We start from the raw sequence: 22,053 nt of genomic DNA, 5'->3' as shown, positions 1-22,053 counted from the left end.
GGGATGATTACAGCTTTTTCATGTAATAAATAATACAAGAAGTTAGAAGAACGTATGTTCAGAGTTGCCACACAAATCTGGAGAAAAAAAATTTCTGTGTTTTCCCTGTACACATTTATTATACATAATATATTAAGAATAAATAGAGCAATTACTGTACTCTTATGTGAACTATATTGGGCTAACTATACTAGTTTTAATTTCTGGAAACCTTAGGGAAAAAAAGGAACAGCTGAACATACTTAAATAATGCTACAGTAAATGAAATAGTTTAGTACAGCCGAAATATCATCCTTAAGTATCCCATAGATTGCGCCTTCAGAGTTCACCCTTTTTGAAAAGACGAAAATGAGAAATAAAATTTCTTGTATTTTCCCAGTTTGTAAAGAAAAAATAAAAACTTCCTGCATTTTTACTGTTAGCTGATTCTTAAAAAACATGTATTTTACGGTATTTTAGCTAAAAAATAATCAATTTGAAAATAGGTGGCGATAAACAAATTTTAAATTGCCATTTTTAGTTGCCCTGTGGCTGTTAATTCTGCTCTATGGTTAAAATAAATAATCAAATCTCACAATATAATAATAGAGGAAAAATAACCCAAATACATAATGATGTTGCTGGCAAATTCAAAATTTTAATGAAATAAAAAATAAAAGTTCATAAACAAAGAATGAGAAAAAAATAAAAACAAATTTTTTTTTTACCCATAATCATATCACAGATACAATGTAAATAACATTTTACTATAATGCCTTTTTACATTTACAAGGGTCGATTAACTGACATATGCAAGAATAAATTCAGTATTTATTGTTATAAATTCCTGTTATCCAATACATACATGTATGTATAGAACTGTTACAAGACAAGTAGTATACCTACTTGCTTATAAAGAGAGCTTTTCTACCTTAATTGTTACAATATAAGTGAATAGAATTACCATGATTCACTTTTACAGAAGATTAATGAGGAGTCGTTAAAAACAAATTTCACCGTTTTCAGAATTTCACTGGTATTTTAAGTAATTCAGCAGAATCTTGCCAAACATAAAATGTAAATAGATATATATATATATGTACAAATGATTATTTTCAATGATTTCTTTGAGTGACTGCAACTGAATTATCTTTCCGTCTAAAATTGCAAGCCAAACAAAATACTAGTCGTAGAGGATGAATCTGTCGAGAGAGATTTTTCATGTGACTCTTGAAGCGTGACTGGACAAGCGAGACTTTTTCCCTTTGTAATTTGAGGATGATCGGGGGTCTTCATTTCTGATGCAAGACCAGGGCAAAGAGAATTCACTAGAAATTTAAATAGAAATAAATCTTTTGTATCTATTTTACTTTTAATAATAAACAAACTTTGACCAGCAAAAACAATTAAGATGATGCCATACCACGGAAGAAAAATTTCTTCGTAAATCCTCTCTTTATTACTAATTTAAAAGAAAGTAAAAGTAAGTTCGAGCAACTCCAGAGCAAGTCATGAAGTTTAAATCGCTGAAAAAAATACTCCAAAATATTAAAATCAGGGTATCTGCTACATTTTATATTTTCAAAATCACGACTAATTCCAACTATTTTTCATGACTTAACGAAGTTACCATTTTCTCTGACAAAAACAATACAACAAATTAAAAAAAGCATTATAATAACATTAATTGAAATGATAGTTATAACCAAAACTGTTATACTCTGCATCTTCATATTTATAGATTTTAAATTTAAAAAACAGAGTAAGTAGAGTTGAAGCAATAAAATAGCAAAAAAAATACAAAAATAAGAAACTTTTTTTTCGGCAGAATTATATTCTAAAGATACTTTTCTTGTTCATCGGAAAGGAAAGAAATACTCCTGATTTTTCTGTTCTCAATTCCGAATTTTAAAAAAAAAAAAAAATGCCAGTGACTGGCTTGCTTCAGCTAGAATTTTAAATTGATAAAATAAAATAAAATAAATAATAACAAAAATTATGAAATCATAGAAGTTTAAAAGATAATTTGGTAAAGAAATGAAGTTTTTTCTTTCATTTTTTGAAAGAGTGCCATAATTTTTAAAGAAAATGATGAAAACATTTTGTATTTTAATAAAATATGACTGCGAGTGGGAATTTTGTTACAAATTCAGATATTCAGAGCACCGTGAAATTGGGGGAGGGGGTAAATTTTAATTTAAAAATGAGATTTTTCAACGACCTAAATCCATGACTTTCCTTGATTTTTTTTAAAAAATAGTTTAAATTGTGACAATTCATGACAAATTTTGTTCAATACCGAAATCCATGACTTTCCAGGTGCGCAGATACCCTGTAAAATGCAAACAAATTATCAGAAGAGAACTCCTCTATTACGTAACCTTAAGTTATCATCTCATAGTTTATTTTCATTTTGATATTATGAAAATTTCTTATCAGTGTATCTTACTCTAGGTTTGTCTGAACTCACTTCTTCTACACTTTAAATTTTAAATAAGTAATGAAGGAGAAAGAGAGATAGCACCGCAAATTTTCTTCCTTGGTATGGCGTCTTCTTAAGAGTGTTCTTCAAATCTTTGGGGCCATTTATACATGATGTCATACTTAGAGGGGAACCATATTTTGGTTAAAAAGAAAAATATTTAAAAACAGGAAATTAAATATTTTTGTACTGTTAATTTTATTTCGTTTTCATCAGAACACGTACGCACTTACACATATTATTGTTATGCTCAAAAATTTTATTAAAAAATGTAATTTGAGTTTAAAAATAAAATTTGAAATAGGATCTACAACATGTGTTTTGTTTCGAAAGAGTTCTTGTACATGTGTATGTAATATAGTGTGACATGAGACAATGAGTAAAGATATGAAATGAGACGTTTTGTGACAAAGAGGTAAAAAATATTGAGAGAAAAAAAGTATGACATCATTTACAAATGGTTGCTTTCCAAAAGGATAATTTAAAAAAATAATAAATTCCATACTTCTTTAAATAACTTATTTGAGTTCTAGCATACAACTGACCTGTGTGGCAGAATCGCGGTGGCATGTCAACATTGTGGCAAAACTTTACAGAGTTCTTGCAGAATACTTTTTCTTTTGGGAAGTAAAAAACTTTCATTTTCTTTTCTGCAGAAATTTGTAAGTAAAATTTTAATTGTGCATTTGAATCACTTTTTGAAGCGCTCAAATTATGCCGACATCGTAAATCCTTTTTTATTGTAATTTCAGCAGTTAGTGACATTGATTTTCACATGGCTTTTAGATATCCTGATATACTTCAGACGATATGGGAAATTTGAATTGCCCATTTGATCATTTACTTTTTAAGGAAATGATTCTATTGATTTATTTTGGCAATTATTGCTTTAGATTTCCACACAGTTTTTAAAATTCAGTAACCCCTTTTAGAAGAGTCTGATTCGCGTGATTACGTCGCCCTGTTTTTTTGGTAATTACTGCGACAGAATGCACATTTAATTGTTTCTTTAATGTGATGATAATTTGCAAAATACGATAAAGGAATAATTAATAGGAGTTCACTCCAAACAAAATGCAAGAATGTTGCCCATAATATTAGAATAAAAAAATATTACACATTCAATTAAAAATAATTATATTGTTTTTGTAAACACAGCGTGTTTGTTACCTTAAATTAGTAACATACATCTTTGTTATTACTGAAAGTATTTCGCAGAAAGATATTAGCGCTTTCACAGAAAGCCCCAAAAAATTCTGCCGCAGGGCCATTGAGGATCAAGTCAAATGATATCATAATAACTGAATACATTACACCAACATGAAAGGGTTAATTTTGTAAATATAGAAAATTGACATTACCATGGTTGAAAAAGAGGAATAGCACAACCAAAAGCTAAAACTGGCAGCACATCCGTAACTTCAATGTATTCAACTACAAAAAACAAGAATTTAAATAAATATGAAAATTACATTTCAAAGTACTCATATGCACAATTCTAAACAAAAAAGTAGAGTAAAGTAGAAACTGTAGAGTACTGCAGACCACAGCCATACGCCGTACATGACGGTCCTCTCTCTGAGTAGTGCGGCGTGGCTACCCAGAACCCAGTCTCCTTGAAGCAGTACCTTCCCTTGACCATTGCTGCAAACAATCATGCACAGTGGATACATTTCTCCCCAGTCTTTCTGCAATATCACAGAAAGTAAATCCACCTTCTCGCACCCCTATTACACGTTCAAAGTCAGTGAGTGGTAAATAATATCCTACTAAAGGCATTCTTGACTAACAGCAACTCACTATATTAAAATGTAGAGAAAAATAACACTTATGAAATGTAGAACACTTATTTAAAGCAACCCTGATTTGCATGATCAAAGTGGCGCTACTAGCGCTGAAATGCAGAATTGGAATAGACATCATCAGGGTGCATAGTCAAATCTTTCAACAAAAAATAAGCACCTTTTAAGCACTATATACATTAACAAAATGCAAAATATAATTATCAAAGACTTCACATGATCATGATAAAATAATCAGTTTCTGACAAAGAGCTCTTTTCTTTACTATATTAGACATCAAGAGGTTTTTCAGTTTGATAACAGGAAGTGAAAAATGAAGCCCGAGATTGAGAATATCTTGCAAAATGCAGCAGAGTTGCACATGACAGTGCAAGAATCTCTCAGAACCCTGTTTAATAGATGTACATATGAACTAGCAAATATTTCATCAGACATTTAAAATGATTGGGGCTTTTATAAGCTATGGACGCCAAAATAAATTGGGGTTGAATGAATTGTAAAAACGTTGAATTGAACAATATGAAAAGCACGCTTTTGCATAATACGTGGTGAAAATCCATGTGGTAAAGAAAACAAAAATCTCCTTTTCAAAAAAGGAAAATTAAAGGACTTTTTAAAAACATCCAATGAAAAAAGCACCTTTAAGGGCTTTTAAAAAACGAAAATAAGCACCTTTAAGCACTTTTTAAAAACGCTATGCACCAGGATCATCTTTTAGTTGTACAAACAAGCCTACCAAATTTAGTACATATAGTTCCGTCAATTTCCAAATTTAGATCCGCCAGTGTCTAAACCAATATATTTGCGCTGAATTTCGAATATTAACAAACACAGCTTATCTTTCTATAAATAAATATGAACACTGAATTAATTTTTCTACACCGATGGTGTTCCCACCTTATCGTGGTGGTGTGGTTTGTGTGTGTTGTCGATCCCGAGAGCTATGCCGGCGGTAGCTTAGCTACTGGCAGGGTCACCCAAGCCGGACAGGTCGGAGGGGAGACACCAGACCAAGAGGAACACCCTGGTCCTCCAGGTTGGGGGTTGGGCGTGGGGCTAACTACCCCACCCCGGAAAAAAAAACTCAAGTTAAGAAACCTCAACAAAATGCAAAACCCGGCTCACATCCACCCAGACGACTCGGAACGGAAAAGGACTTGAGATTTGGAACATGGAACATTCGCTCCTTGTATAAAGCTGGAGCATTAAAGTGCCTAATAGATGTATTTGTTGACTACAGACTTGACATCCTCGCAATCCAAGAAATCAGATGGTTGGGCAATGGAATTATGGATAAAAAGGATTGCAGAATATACTACAGCTGCCAGGACAAAATTCACCAATTTGGTGTAGGTTTTGTCGTGAGCAAAAGACTGAGAAATACTGTCATCGACTTCCAGGCTATTAGCATGAGACTCTGTAAAATCAGGATAAAAGGAAAACATTACAATACCACCTTAATATGTGCTCATGCACCAACTGAGGAAAAAGATGCTTCTGAAAAAGATATCTTCTATGACCTGTTGATGAGAAGCATTAACTCGTGCCCAGCACAAGACATGAAGATCGTTATCGGAGACTTCAACGCTAAAATTGGAAAAGAGCAACACCTTAGATACCACGCGGGTGCTGAAAGCCTGCACTACTACACCAGTGAAAATGGACAGAGACTCTTTGATCTTGCAGTCTCAGAGAATTTGTTTATTTCTAGCACAGCATTCCCACACAAAGAAGTCCACAAGCACACCTGGCGATCCCCAGATGGATCTACACATAATCAAATTGACCATCTACTTGTGGACAAGAGACACCGCAGCAATGTACTTGATGTGAGAAGCTGCAGGGGTGCAAATGTAGATACAGACCATGTACTCGTCGTTTCCAAAGTGAGACTTCGACTTTGTAAAAGTTTTTATCAAAAGAAGGAAAACAAGGACTTTAAACTTGACATTTCTAAACTGAAAAAAGACAAAATTCTTAAAGAGTATAACATCAAGCTATCCAACCGACTTTCTGAAGAAAAAGGAAGACCGAACATTGTTTTTAACTGGAATACAATAAAAGACATTGTCTTGAAATCTGCAAGTGATACTATTCCAGAACTGGGGCGTCCTTCCAAAAACGAATGGTTCGATGAAGACTGCCATAAGGCAACTGAGGAAAAAAATAAGGCATATAGACTAATGATACAGAAACATCGCACATGTTTCTTTGAAGAACAATATAAGAACCTGAGAAGAATAGAAAAGAAACTACATAAAGCAAAAAAGAAAGCCTTCTTTGAGAAATCACTGGAAGATCTGGAAGCCATGAATAACCAAAATGAATGTAGGAAGTTTTACAAAAAAGTCAATTATATGCGAAGTGAATTTAAACCAAGAACTATTACCTGCAGAAACAACGAAGGTGAACTCGTAAGTGAGCCTCAAGAGGTAACCAAAGTTTGGAAGAGTTACTTCCAAGACTTGCTAGTTGGCAAGGATGATATTTCTGTCCCTCGCAACAACCCAGTAGATCTAGTCATACTGAGGGATGTAGATAACCCCCCACCTTCAATCGATGAAGTGATAATGGCTATTAAAAAACTCAGAAACAACAGATCGGCTGGTCCCGATTGTATCCCATCTGAGCTTCTTAAAACCGGCGAACCCCAGTTTATAGATGCTATCCATAAACTCCTAATTGAAATCTGGGACACTGAGAATATACCCATTGAATGGGAAGAAGGTTCCATCTGCCCTATTTTTAAAAAAGGAGACCAACTTGAATGTCGTAACTACAGAGGTATAACACTCCTCAATACGGCATATAAAATCTTCTCCAATATTCTTTTCAAAAGGCTCCAGCCTTTTGCTGATAAAGCGGTCGGAAATTACCAATGTGGATTCAGGCCTCAAAGGTCTACCATTGACCAAATTCATACTCTAAGACAGATCCTTGAAAAAACTAAAGAGTTCAACATCAGGACTTTTCACCTATTTATAGACTTCAAAGCTGCCTACGACAGCATTAAAAGAGATAAATTACTTGAAGCGATGAACGAGTTCGGAATCCCTACAAAACTCGTAAGTCTCACCCGTGCCACTATCAACAATGTGAGATGCAGGATTAAAATCCAAAGCCATCTATCTGAACCTTTCATTACCGAAAGAGGCCTGCGCCAGGGAGACTCTCTTGCTTGTCTGCTTTTTAACCTGGCATTGGAGAAATGCATTCGGGATAGCGGATTAAACCGAGGAGGATCTATTTGGAACAGATCTCTCCAAATCCTCGCTTATGCGGACGACATTGATATCATTGGAAGATCAGAACGGGCTGTTAAAGATGCCTTTCAAGCCCTTGAGGCCTCTGCTATAAATATGGGCCTTTCCATTAACGAAGACAAGACCAAATTCATGGAGTTTTCAAGCTCAACTGTAAACTATAGTGAACCTTTGCAGATAAACGGACATTCCTTTGAAAAGGTTAAAGAATTTAAGTATCTTGGTACAATTATCAATGACCAAAACAAACTGAAACCTGAAATTGACAATAGAATCAATATGGCCAACAGATGTTTTTTTGGACTAAAAAGTCAACTAAGATCGAATTTTATTAGCCAAAAAACAAAACTAAAATTATATAAGACACTCATTCTGCCTGTCTTGCTATACGGAAACGAAACCTGGACTTTAAACCTTGACGTACAACGCCCGATAGAAACGTTTGAAAGAAAGATACTTAGAACTATCTTTGGTGCCATACCAGAGGGGGGATGTTGGCGAACACGGTACAACTTTGAACTTTATGGGCTCTATAAACATCCTCAAATTATGCAGATAATCCGAAGCAACCGACTAAGATGGCTCGGACATATATGGAGAGGCTCTGAAGATAGCCCTGTAAAAATTGCCACCTTCAAGAACCCTCAGGGGTCCCGCTCTAGAGGTAGACCACCTACTCGATGGCTCAAAGACACTGAAAACGACCTCAAAGTCCTGAAACTTAAGAACTGGAGGGGAGTTGCCATGGACAGAGGGAACTGGAGAAGGCGTGCTGTTGAGGCAGCCAAGGCCTGCAAAGGGCTGTTGCGCTCCTGAAGAAGAAGAATTAATTTTTAATTATATACTTACTTTGCAGAGGATTAGGATAAAAAGAATTGGACTTTTGGTTGATGATTATTTCACCCCCTGATGATTCCTTTGAATTTTTATTCTTGAGCTTTTGGCTGACTTTTTGCTCTCGCAACCTTTGCATGTCCCATCTTAAAAAGAAAATATGCGTTGTTTATCTTAAAGGATGATCGGTATGGAATAATAATTGTTATAACAATGCAGTCACATTTGAATAATTTGTAACTTCAAGATAACAGAGAAAATAAAAGCATTATAACAAAATGAAGGCTATAACGACAATTAACAATAGCAAATTGAATTGCCCTTACAGCAAGCTTGTCGTTATAAGAAAATATACATATTCAAGGTCAAAATAGCAGTATATTATGCATGAAATAGAACAGCTTTAAGATATCCCTGATAACACTGAAATTTTTTTTCAATAGCAATCTGGAATTCTCAATCAGGAAGGGAAATAATGTGCTATGATAGAAAGGGTTGCCACCGGGAAAAAAATTCCCTCTATTTTTCCGGTACATATTAAACACAATATATTAAGAGGGAAAACGCAACCACTGTGCTCTTGTGTGAGCTATATTGGGCTAACTATACTAGTTTTAATTGCTTGAAAGACTTAAGAGAAAAAAGGTACAGCTAAACATATATGAAACAAATAATGTTACAGTAAATGAAATAGCTTGGTATAGCTGGAATATCATCCTTAAATGTCCCATAGATTACACATTGAGTGGTCACCATTTTTTAAAAGACAAAAACACGACACAAAATTCTCTGGATTTTAAGTTTTTTGTAAAAAAAAAAAAATTCCCAGTCATTTTAGGTGATTTTTACATTATTTCCCCTGTATTTTCCAGGCTTTTCCTATTCTCCGTGTAGAGTGGCAACCCTGATAGATATGTGCTCAACAAAAAGGGGCTATTTTAATTTAATAATCTTTTAAAGTATGAGTCAGAATACATAAGAATTAGTAAATAGTAAGAAGGTAGTGCCCATGTATGTTTGCTTTATAAACATAAAGGGTTAAGATTGCAGGAAGGATATAAGATGAAATGATGCTATTTTTTAATTTTCGATATTGATCCAGAAATAGATAAAAATGATATCCATTTTTCTCTTTTTCATATAGTATCCCTACTATAAAGTCTAAAAATATAAGAAAGATAATTGGTTTGCAAAAGCATGAATAAAAGTAAAAATATTAAAAACTAATGGGCAGGCAAAAGCATAAATAAAATAAACACATAAAAAGATAAATTTAAATAATAAAAGCAGAAAATTGGAACACCAGAAAGTTGTTGATTTTTTAGAATTAGTTTTGTGTGGAAATTGAGTTTTCATACGGGCACTTTATTAGTGCCCGTATTGAGTGTTACGGGCACTTTATCTAGTTGTTTTATGATCTTTTCACTATCCCGTTACGGGTAATTCATATTTGTTACTGTTTGTGTTGTTTGTAAATAAAAGTTTTTTATATAAAAAAAAACTGAACAGTTCTTTCACATAGCTTGATTCTTTCATATAGCTACTTAAACAGTAGAAAATCATTGGCGAGTTTTTTAAAAATTAAAACACAGTTCAAACGCATGTTTGCGAAAATGAACACAGCCTAAGTTTTTAATACCACAGTTTTTAAGGACTTTTCTTGTCCTTAAAAACTCCTATTTCTGAAGTGATCATCGAAGGGGTTGGGCTCGACCTCCCCGTAACTTACACAGAAATTATTTTTATAGGAATTTTTGCTCGCCAAGCCAGCTTTTCTCTATAGAAAGTTAAGATTCAATTTTTTTTTTAAAGAGAAGTCTTTATGGACGTAGGAGTAAAATTAAAGAACTCATTAAGAAAAAAAAAACTAAGGAGCTTTTAAGGACTGTACTTGTCCTTAAAAACTCCTCCTATTTCTGAAGTGATCATTGATGGGGTTGGACTCGACCTCTCCGCAATTTGCACAGGAATTATTTGTATAGGGATTTAAGGACTTTTCTTGTATTGTGCTGCACATGTTATATTGAGCTTTCACTGTGCATTCTTTTTAACAGAAAAAAGAAAATAAAAAAAACAAGACTTCACAATCAAAGATTTAACACCAGGGTTGGCAAGTTTTTGACACATGACGGTTTTTACCGGTTTATACCATGGTTTTTACCGTCATGTCAAAAAACCCTCTGTCAAAAACCCATAGTTTTGGTAAAACTGTATTTTTATTTGAGTTTAACTGTTCATAATTTAAAATTACTTCATTTTTAGGCAATAAAATTAGAAAAAAAGTTGTTAAAAGACATTTAAGAACAGATTCTTGCATTTTCCCAACATGATTATATCAAAACATACTATTTGAAGTAAAATATTAGGATACTAAACAAAATTATCAACATTTCCAAACATCATTTTGTTTGGCATATTACATTACTGAAGAATGTCAAGTCATTCTTGACTTAGAGTTTGTTCGTAGTTACAAGTTTTGAAAGTTTTGTTTAGCTTATTTCTAATATTTAAGAAGTGCCAAATTTTAAATCCTTCTTTTTAGTTCTTGAATTTATTAATAGTTCCAAGCTTTTTTGTATGTTTGTTTATTTCTAGCAATTAAGAAGTGCAAAATTTTTAATCCTTTGCAAATCAAGCTATAATGACAAAAGTATCACTATTTTCAATAAGTATATTACAATATTTCTATATGAATGTATAGTATAGAATAATTCTATAAGAATACATGTATATAGTTGCAAAATCAATAGCAATCATTTACAATGTTCATTTATAAAGGCAATTATGTGAAAATAATATATTGTCCGTTATATGCCATAAATGAAAGAAAACGGTAGGTTTTTGACGGTTTTTACCGCTGTCATGTCAAAAACTAATTTTTGACGGCAAAAACCCAACCCTGTTTAACACATAAAACTATATCAAAGCATAATGTTATATTTTTCATCAAATGAAAAATTAATTACTTGATTATTCATCATCACAAAATGCAAAGTATAAAATTTGTCTTATGAATGTTAAAACATTCACAAGAAACATACTTTAAGATCAAGAGAATAGCTGCACTTTTAGAGAAAAAACAGTCTTTAAAGGAGGTTAGTTGACACCTAATAAATGTAAGATATTTTTTAGAAGAAAAAAATTATGCCTTACCATGCAACATAATATCAAAAAATAAATTCAGAAAAAGAAAATAAAGAATAGACTTTTTATCCATTTTCACACTTCCATAAAAATTAAATAAATATAAATAAGTAGATTTTTCTTTCACCTCTTGCGTCTACGTTCATCCATTTCACATTTCAGATGCCTCCTTTGAAATACAGGATCATTAATATTCTGGAAAGAAAAAAAAATTAAATAAATAAATAAGATACTATAACATGAAGACAAATTTTACTAGTCATAAAAACGAAAAATACCAAATCATTAAAGAAAAGTTGGTTATTTTTTATTTAAGTTTTCTTAATCACAATTGAAAAGCTTTAAATTATGATTGAAAAATTACATAAATTTAGAAAACTGACCTCAGTTCCTTCCATCTGATAGAAACTTGGAATTGGTTTTAGCTTCCATAAAGGCACTGTTATAAATAAATAAAAAAAATATAGACATACATTTCAATCTACTTAAAAATTATGCACACAATTTTACATGAAATGTTAATTTTTTTTTTCCAGCTTATTTATCAATCTACTAACACTGGTGGTATCTGACAGCAAAAGTCACTATTTAATAGCATCAGTAAATTTGCAGCAAAATAATTTATTAGGCAACAAAAAACAATAAAATACAAATATATTACAAAAAATAGCTGAAAATGTCCCAAATTATGACATAAATCACAGAACAATGTATGCTAGGAGCAGACCTATTTACAGCCGTGTTTTTGTAAAACAATTATTGCATAATTTTGCAAAACAATTATAATTTTTGTAAAACAATATCTAAGTCGCAAGTTTTAATTGCTGTTTTGCCAAGCAGCAAGTTTTTATTGCCACAATTAGTGGCAGCATCAACAGAAAGCCTCAGAGTCTTTGAAACATTCATGAACTTTTTGTATTTACAGGATTTTCCTATAAATACAGGAAATGAACAGCAATTCGCTACAAATGACGGTCATTTATTGTTTCTGGTGAGAAGGAAAGAAAGCGTTCAAAACCAAAACTTCCCAACATTTTAAATAAATAAATATGTTAATTTTTCTTTGTTTTGCATCATGAATAATTTTGAAGAAGTACATAATTTTTTTTAAATTAAAATTTACTATTTCTTTTATAATTTTTGATCATTTTCAAATCATTGTTCGATAATTTCTGTTAAATCGCTTTCGTGGATCAACAAATGATCTTATTAGAAACAATTAATCAAGGTTATACTATCTCCTAATGTACTTCATTAGACAATACATTATCGCGAACCATTATACATTATCGGGATAAAGCGTTTGCCTTCCAATGAGGTTAACCGGGTTCAAATCCCAGCGATGGTTGGTCGATAGGAATTCTGCATCCAGCTTGTGACCACAGAGCAGACTTGGAATATCCTCAAGGCCTGGTTTCTTAGGACAGGACGCCGTGAGCTAGAAATCAGCGCTAGCCTCTGATTTGTCCATTTGTGAGTTTGATAGTATGCGTTCGATGACGTATACTATCAAACTCACAAATGGACAAATCAGAGGCTAGCGCTGATTTCCAGCTGACGGCGTCCTGTCCTAAGAAACCAGGCTTTCAGTGGTAGATCAATCATGGGTTAGAGTCCCCTTGCCATCAGGCTAACAGTGGGAGGTTCTTGTGGTCTTCTTCTCTATGTAACGCAAATGCGGGTTAGTTTAATCAAAAGTTCTCCAGAAAGGCAAATTTCTCCTAATACTTGATCCAGGAGTTCCCTTGTCTTCTGGATTGGGTTTAAAACTGCAAGGCTACGGAGTTGAACATTAGTAGTTATAAACCCAAAAATTGGGTCAGCTGTTCAACATTGGTTATAAAATAAAATACATTATCTCAATATCAAGTATAAAAAAAAAAAATTCTACATTTAAATGCACTATTGAGCAACATAGAAAAATAGAATCAAGAATTAAAAAATACCATCTATTGGAGAAGGTTTGTAGGAATCTACTAGAGTCCAATTATCAGCTACAAAATACGTAGATTCGGTAGTAAGATAATCTCTCTTCACTAAAATCTTCTTTGGTTTCTTACCCCTTTTCTTAAGTATTTTAGAATCGGTTGAATTGTCGTTATTTTCTTCAGAATCATTTAAAGTTTCTTGATTAATAATTACATTGTCTTCTTTTTCTAAAACTGGAGGAGGTGTGCTTATTAATGCCTCTCTTTGAACTGGTAAATTTTTTGGTGGTCCCAGATATCGCCTAGAAAATAGGAAAAAAAGTAGGAAAAATTAGTTAAATTCTTCTTATACAATATGAACCTAATAAGCGATTAATAAATATTAGTTCCTAAAATAATTAAAGAATTTTTTTTAAAAAAAGAGAGAAAAATCAATTTGAAAAAATTAACATTAGAACTGCTTGATCATGATAAAGAATTCATATTCAAATGAAAAAAAAAACTTATCAGAACTTTGAAATGAATTTGCTGTTGCCATTTTCACTTGGGCTACAAAGTTAATATATCGCAAAATTAGGAAATTTTGTTACCAGTCAGTGGCATTTTTCACGAGGTCATTTTTAAAAATCTGTGGCCCCTTTTTTCGAAAATTAAAAAATATAAACTATTTACAAAAACTGGAGAAAAAAACAAAAAAACATATTAATGTAAAGCATTTTTCAGAAACTTGGTAAACACTACAGGTTTCATACCAAAAATGACAAACATTAAATGAACTGTTTTTCGTTATGTTAACTCATAATTTTTAATGGTAATAGACAAGCAATCTACTATTGATAGTTCTATTGAATTTCCTTAATTAATTAAAAAAAGGAGTTTTATATAAAAATAAACTGAAAATTTTTAGAAAAAAAAAGAAGCTTTAAACTGATTACTAAAAATGAGGCCCGCTTCATTATGTATTAGCAATACTTATTTAAATATTCAACCTATAATTTCAATAGGGATTTTTAAATAAAAAAAAGAATTTAGGGAATTTTTTAAAATGTGCAAAAACCAGGAGAATTGTTATCAAACCAGTAGAAACTGGTAAAATCCAGTAGAATTGGCAGCCACGCTTACCTTTTCAGAGCTCGTGAGGGCACAGTTTTAGACCTTCGACCAAAATACCGTGTTGCAAGAACAGGTAGATTTGTGTTGATATGTTGAGTGCCGGTTGAAAGAATACAAGCAGAATTATTGTTCACATTGTTGTACTCTAAATTTTTGCACTCTGAAACACTCCGTGTTGTTTCCACTGATGGTTTTGAGAGCCTTTTCCGAAGTAAACACACTCGGTTTTCTTGACGGTTTTGATCAAAGTTAGTTCTCAGCTGTAAGAAAAGAAAACTAAGTCCTTTAAAAAATTATTTTGCATAATGTCAATTTTTAAACAGCTTTTAGTTCTTGACAATTAAGAAAAAAACACTGTTGATAATGGATTGCATTTACTGTGCGGCTTTGAGGAGAACTCCTCCAGACTAAAAGCCTGGGGCTGTTACGGCAAAAGTGACAGCACATTTCTAATGGGTACAGTAGAAGAATGAAGGTGTCGATTGGTTTACTAACGTTGACCTATGTCAAGATCAAGAAAAAACTATTCACCCCACAACCCTATTTGAAGCGACTTTGCCTCGTAACTTTAGTACCAGGAACAACACGAGACTGATGTCTGGAGGAGTTTTCTCCTGAAAGTCGCACTCAGGGCGACTAAGGCAGGGGCAATCGCCTTGGGCCCCCACATCAGAGGAAGGCCCACAAATCAAATACAAAGTTTATTTTATGTTTTCCTCTTTTATGAACCTTTTTTTAAACAAAATATCAGTACAGTGAAAAATCCGCCAGATTTATGTTAGCTTTTTCATTAATCTATTATATGAGCACAATCTATATTTCACAAACCCATGGCTTTCAAGTATGGAATTCAGCTAAATTTTCATAATTACAATGGACAAATTTGGCCAATCAAAAGCCTCTATTTTTAAAAATCTCATTTTTGCGATATATTTGCAAAAAATACAGGCTTCTGATCGGCTTTAATTGAGTCATCATTATTGCCAAAATTTAGTTGAATTCCGCCCTAATGTTCGCTAGGATACGAATTTTTCGCAGCTAGATGACAAAGTTAAAAATCAGAAAGCTGCATTTGGCATGATTTACTTAGAAAAGTCAGAAAATCAATATAATGGACAGAATGCTAATTTGCCTGCCCATTGGAGGGGTATTTTAGGTTCTAGTTAATTTTCTCGTTATCTATAATGAGGTGAAAAATTTAAATACCTCCATAAAGTTTGGTTCTTCATTACTGAAGTAGTCAAGCAATGGGGCCCCTAAAGAAGTTTTTGCCCCGGGCCCCAATTACGCTAAATTGGCCGCACTATAAAATGAGGGATTCCATAGCATAACAACCAATGGTCAAAATTTCTGGCTTTTGTATTTAGTTAATTAAGGATTCAAAGCTAGTTGAAATAATAAAAAATAATAAGTTTCAGAAAATTCACAAGGGGTACTTGCAAGTGAAAAAGTGAAGTAGTTGTGCCTAACTATGCGATTTAAATCAGATTTAATTGAATACATGTAGGTGACATCACATGTTTGTTTCAAACCTGATAGGCTTTTGAATCGATAAATGCCACAATTTACCATCGATGACTTCATCTGCAGGTACACAATTCTGGTATTTAAGAATGTTATGTTTGCAGGTATTAAATAGATATAACTCAGTTATAAAATATCAATTAAAATAATTTCTATTAAAGTAACTCTAGGGGCAACTTGTTCTTATCCTGATTTTCAGAAATTTATGTTTTCAAAATTAAAAACTGGGTGTTATGAATGTAACACAGTATGTTACAACCACAATAGCCAGTTCTCGATTTTTAAAAAGGTTTAAATTTCTAAAGATTGGAGTAAGTAAATGGCACCAGGTTAGGAAAGTTTATGACACATGAAAGTTATCAGAAAGGTTTTTACAATTATATCAAAAACCTTAATCTTAGGTAACATTGCATTTTCATTTTACTTCAACTAATTAAAATTTAAATAAAAAACTAATCTCAAAACTTTAAAAAAAAAAAATATATATATATTTTTTAAAAAAATTCTAAGATAAATTTGACATAGAATTATTGATAAAAAATATGACAATGTATTTTTACAGATAGGTAATGAAAAGATTAGAAAACTATGCTTTGACACAATGACCCTGATTACAATTTCCAAAAATGCCATTTTATGTGCAACTGCAGTTTGCATTAATGAGAGTAAATTTTTTCCCCATTATTATATTCAAAAGATGCCTTTTTAGTGCATCAGAGGGGACAGAAATGCTCCTGATTTCTCTTTTCTCATTTGAGAAGAATGAAAAATAAAGAATAAATGAAGAAAAAAAAATTGGTTTTCTTTTCTGCAGGGATTTTCAAAAGATCTTTTTTCTCCAGGATTTTTAGAACAAAAAAAATTGCTATAAAATAAAGTTTATTAGTAATGGTCATTTAAAAAAAAATTTCTGACATAATAAAAATGTCAATAAAAAAAATAATTAAAAAAAAAACAAAAGAAAAACAGAAATTTTTTTTTTTTTCTTAGTTCCTAAAACAAAACTTTAACACCGAAAATTAGTTTTCTATGTTGCTGGTTATCTATATTACAGTCTGTACTGTAATATAGTGACAATAAGTTAATAATATGAGACGTTCTTTTAAAATGCTGTAGTACAATGAAAACAGCAAAAATGAAACAAAATCCTTTTTAACTCTTAGAACTAAAAGTTACGGAAAAAATCACGAAATTGACTTGCCTGATAATAATAAAAATAAAAAGCAGAAGTACATGAACTTGTGGTTCAACATGAAGTAATCTAGTTTTAATTCTTTAACCCCTTCCTTCTCGCTCCCGTGATATTTCCGGGCTGGAGTGTTCAGTAGTAACGCTCCAATAAGAGCAAAACTAATTCATTTTTTTTGCCCAGAAAACATTTGATTTCTCATTTTACACACCAGATGGCAGTACCAGGATATGTTTTAGGTAATTGTAGATAGTTAGTTTATTTTAAACTAGATGTCAGCACTAATCAATTTTCAGGGATAAAAAAATAGGCACTTTCATGACCGTTTTTTTTTTTTTTTGTTGTAAATTACGGATCGTTAAGGGGTTAAATTTCGTTTTACCATTTGTCTTCTAGAAGATAAATTTGCAAGCCATGTGCAGAATCAGGAATTTTAAAACCTAAAAAATTTGTGTAAAAACTATTTCTTATAATAAACAATACCATAATACAGTTAAAAATACGATTTTATATTATTCTTTATCATATCTGTACAAATTTAAAGAAAACTTAGAAAAAAACTTTTCTAAAAAATATTCTGACGATCATTCAACTAACTAAATTTTTGACAAAAGGGCCAAATACTTGTTACACCCCTAATTTTAATGCAATGTTATTGCAACCTGAGAAATTCACAAAGTGATGGGAAACGTGAATTTTTAAACTGCTCACTGTTTTTATTTTACTGCTTAAATAAACTTTATCGAAAGAAGAAAAAAACGTTTACCTACTATATAAAAAAAATCTAATAAATCAATAAAGAGAAACAATAAAGTATATTACCAAATAAGTTTTGAATCTCAGTTTGAACTATAACAGCTTTGTTTTTATTTCAGGTGTTTGTTCAAACCTTAGAAATTTTCCTCAATTGAAAAATTTAATTTGAATTACTTTAATATGTATTAAAGGGTTCGAATGGGAGTTAAAAATTTTAAAAAGGGGTAACGAAAATAAATCAAACGTCGATATTTGAATTTCTTGTAACCGCCACTAAAAATTGTATTCGAAAAAAAGTACATATGCATGAAAATTTAAGATTCTAAACCACTTAACGATAAAGTGGTAAATTAAAATAAGAAATAACTTCTAGAATTAACCTAAATTTACTACTACTACTAAAACTTTTCAAAGATCGCGGGAGCCCCATATTACATTTTTTTCATACTTTCAATTCTGTAAGCATGGCAATTTTTTTTTTCGGGGATGGGGGGGGGGGGGGGTGTAGAATTTAATTTTAAAATTAACTTTCGTATTGCGTGATATGATAAAATAAAAAAAAATTTCTCCAATGTTTATCTATTCTGATAAATCCATTTTCGATATGATATAAAAAGAAATTTTTTTTAAAAAAAAGTATTAGTTTTTGAATTAATTCTAATAGTTAAACGCCTTTAATTTTCTAAAAATATACTGTTAAGTTAATTGATAAAAAAAAATAAGAACACTAATGTTAACACTAATGTAAATAAGAACAACATGTCTAAATACATGTGAGTCCCATCCTTAGCCAACCTGCTGTGCAAACGACCCATCACTCAAAAAAGTCATGCACCCCTACCATATAAATGATGGGCATCAAATGATGGTAATTTATTTACATATTTCTTGGTAGCCACTTTCTTTTAGTTCACACGTGGTGACCCCTAATCTTACCTTTTATCACAGATCCAAAGAAAAAACTTAACTTTTCTTAATATTTCCCTTTCATAAAGTTCATCAAAACTTTGTAAATTTCGTGCATAACAATTAAAATGTGAGCATTTATTTCATTGCAAACATGTTTAAAAAATGTACTTACTTGATGAATCTTTACGCAATCATTTCCTTTTTAAAAGAAGCGCACAAAAGTATTCCTTTTGCTCAAAAATTTCTTAATAAAATTCCTTCATGTTTAACAAGCATGTTCAGAAAATAATTAAGACTATTTATTAAGTTATTTTCCTTTCGTGATCTTTTATTTATTGATGGTTTCTATTTCGCAAAAGATTATAATTTAAAATCATAGCGTGTTACGTCTGCAACAAACTAATTTGCATATTTCTTTATTATCTAAAAATAACAATCTCTAAAACTTGATTGTTTTCAAAATTGTCATTTTCCTAAACATACATTAAAATCCTTTCTTACAAATTTTGGTGTAATTCATAGAAATATGTAAACAAATTACCCATTATACAATTATGACATATGTGTGTTACACCCATAACACTTAATTTTTATTTTTTTAAAAATTTTCCAATTCTTGGAAATAAAAAAGGTTAGAACAAGTGCAGAGGGCTCTAAGATTTATCCTTACTAAGAACATTAAAAGTTAAACACATTCAAAGTCTACAAATGTTGCTTCGGTAACAAGAGAAGGGATATTTCCATATTGTGATCTGTTGCGCCAACTACAATCGTCAAGGTGCCAAATAGATTTTAAACTTGCAATTTAAATTTAAAAAAAACATGTAGATGTTTGCCCAGGGGTAGCTATGAGTTATACCCTTCGAGTTGGTCCCTTTCTGTGATGTTTTTTTATAGTTTTCGTGGGCCACTGCCCAGAAGTTGCCAAGTCTTGGCGATTATTTTGCCATAGATCAGGATATGGAACTCCCGACAAGAGAACTGCCTAAAATGAATTCTTTATTAGTATTTGATTTTTTTTTAAATAAATTGCAATTTTTTTTCGTTAGACCGCATACAACAATTAGAATTTCTTATACATTTTTAGTGAGTTAAAAAATTATTACTGGAAAAATTACTAATTGTCATATGAATTTTGAACAAAATTTATAAAACAACTAAAGAAATATTCATATGCTATAACTTAAATGGAACAAATTAAAATTTGTGCAAAACCAGGAAAGCTAAATCAATTGCAGTAATCAGAACTACTAGTACTGAAGTAATAAGTACTTATTTTAGGAACTGTGTTTATAGGTTTTTGCAGCTTCCCAAAATAGTTAAATACCATTTTTTTTAAATTTAACATTTAATCTCCTTTTATGTAACTTGCAATATTACCAAACTGCAAAAATTTCTGGTGAGAAGAATATACAAAAATGCAGCTAGTTTTTTTAATACTATTAATACAATATATAAAACAGTAAGAATATATTAGGAACTGATTTTACATACCTCTCTCAAAAGAAAAGTAATCGGATTAATAGAATAGCGATAGGATAAACAAGAAAAATAGTACATATAAGACTCATACCGCGTAAATTTTTCTAAATTATACTGCAACAACAGTGTTCGAAAATTTATTCGACACCTATACGTAAACAAACTATGCCGAAATTTATTCGCTATTTTTTCCACCATTTTCTTCAAACAAACAAATTTATATAAGTAAACAGAGAAAGAAAATTTAACGACAGTGCATTTGAATGCTTTTGCTTACTTTGTTAGAAGGAATTTCGTCAGAAACCGGTGGATCAGGAGTAGCTGTTGTGATATTTTTACTGTCACTACAATTCGCATATATGTGATCGATTTTACACGCAAGATTATTGTTGAGTATTACATCATTGGAAATAGTGTCAATTGTACAAAATTGTTGGGCTGATTTGGTGCAAGAAAGATGATCGTGGAAAGCAGCAGCAACAGCGTAATTTAGTTCTCTAGCAATCGCCCTATCAATGTTTTCTGCATCGCCAATTAGGACTGATGAATTTTTCAACATTTTGCGTCGGTGAAAATTAAATCTATAGCCAGATTCTATATTATCAGCGTCCACAGACCCCTGTTTCATATTGGTTTACAGGAAAACAGGAGACTTATTTACGCTAATCAACACTGAAACTTCTACTCCTCATATTAAGTAAATAAACATCGGCCATATGCAATTCACGACGTTTGAGATTTAGGATTCTAAAAACGGATCTTTGTATAACGCTTGTATTCTTTAAATTAATGAAGAGTGTGCCTCAATGGCCATTAATTCCGGGTTACCACTTTCGATTGATCTTTTACTCCTCACAGCTTGAAAAAGCACACTTTCCAATATTATTATATCTGTAATGATTACAATTTAACGCGTTCTTTCAATTTAAATCTCACTTAAACAAATGCTATGCTACGATGCTATACAAAAACATAACAAACGGCAATATTTTACACTAATATAGCCAATAATGAATAACGATCAAAACATGGCAAACCCTACACTAAATTTATGTTTTGATATGAACTTCGCGCGCAGGTCGTTGGGCTACCGAAGCCGGGGTGCCATCCCCTCTGCAGAGGATCAAAATTCTGATGGCATGTCTTCGGATCATCCTCAGGGATGTTTCCCAGACCGTCGCCAATAGCCCATTGTGCAGCTCTAGTGCGACGTAAATCAACAACAATCAACAACAACAACGATATGAATTTTCTTAAATTTGTTTTAGGTTCACGACCTGTTAGAATTTAAAAGTTACGGACAACTCCCTTGAAGGGTAAAATTACGGGTAAATTTAAACACAAATCGCAATAAACTTCCCAGAATATTAAGCCTGTTCACACATCGCCCTCCGCTTATGTTATGCTTACGATAGTAAGCATAACATAAGCGGAGGGATACACCAGAAGTATGAGGAAGCTTGTTATTGTTTAGATTTAGTCAATCATCCATATAAATGGAAACAGCAATAATTTCGAGTTTTTGACTTGCTCTACTTCCGGTCATAAAGTATACAGCTGCTTTACACAGCTTATTCGGCGAGATGATATTATCAAACAGAGAGTTTTGTTTCTAATTATTTATATAAATTATGTAATTTCTGAGCTC

General features: G+C 31.8%; 1 protein-coding gene across 1 annotated transcript; it reads right to left on the bottom strand.

Annotated features, from left to right (window-relative positions):
• Positions 1 to 617: 617 nt before the first annotated feature.
• On the bottom strand, positions 618 to 21,156 carry LOC107444885 (uncharacterized). The gene is made up of 8 exons (XM_016059135.4): positions 20,683 to 21,156; positions 14,555 to 14,805; positions 13,451 to 13,734; positions 11,888 to 11,943; positions 11,632 to 11,699; positions 8,376 to 8,506; positions 3,823 to 3,895; positions 618 to 1,307 (listed from the first exon to the last, which is right to left on the bottom strand). The coding sequence occupies exons 1-8, from the start codon at positions 21,031 to 21,033 to the stop codon at positions 1,199 to 1,201; spliced, it is 1,323 nt and encodes a 440-aa protein (XP_015914621.3). The 5' UTR covers positions 21,034 to 21,156; the 3' UTR covers positions 618 to 1,198.
• Between the last annotated feature and the right edge of the window lie 897 nt (positions 21,157 to 22,053).

The sequence above is a fragment of the Parasteatoda tepidariorum genome, chromosome 2, assembly GCF_982258835.1.
Source record: "Parasteatoda tepidariorum strain Cologne lab strain chromosome 2, Ptep-v5.0, whole genome shotgun sequence".
Classification (NCBI taxonomy): domain Eukaryota; kingdom Metazoa; phylum Arthropoda; class Arachnida; order Araneae; family Theridiidae; genus Parasteatoda; species Parasteatoda tepidariorum.
Note: the sequence above shows the minus strand (reverse complement) of the source record. Positions and strands in the feature narration are given on the sequence as shown.

What these genes read in the sequence shown, in the direction of transcription:
- LOC107444885 (XM_016059135.4), bottom strand. Translation starts at nt 21,033, where the DNA reads ATGAAACAGGGGTCTGTGGACGCTGATAATATAGAATCTGGCTATAGA. An exon ending in ACGAAATTCCTTCTAACAAA is followed by an intron (nt 14,806 to 20,682) that starts GTAAGCAAAAGC and finishes CTTTTCTTACAG; the next exon opens with CTGAGAACTAACTTTGATCA. An exon ending in ATCAGATGGAAGGAACTGAG is followed by an intron (nt 11,700 to 11,887) that starts GTCAGTTTTCTA and finishes TTTTCTTTCCAG; the next exon opens with AATATTAATGATCCTGTATT.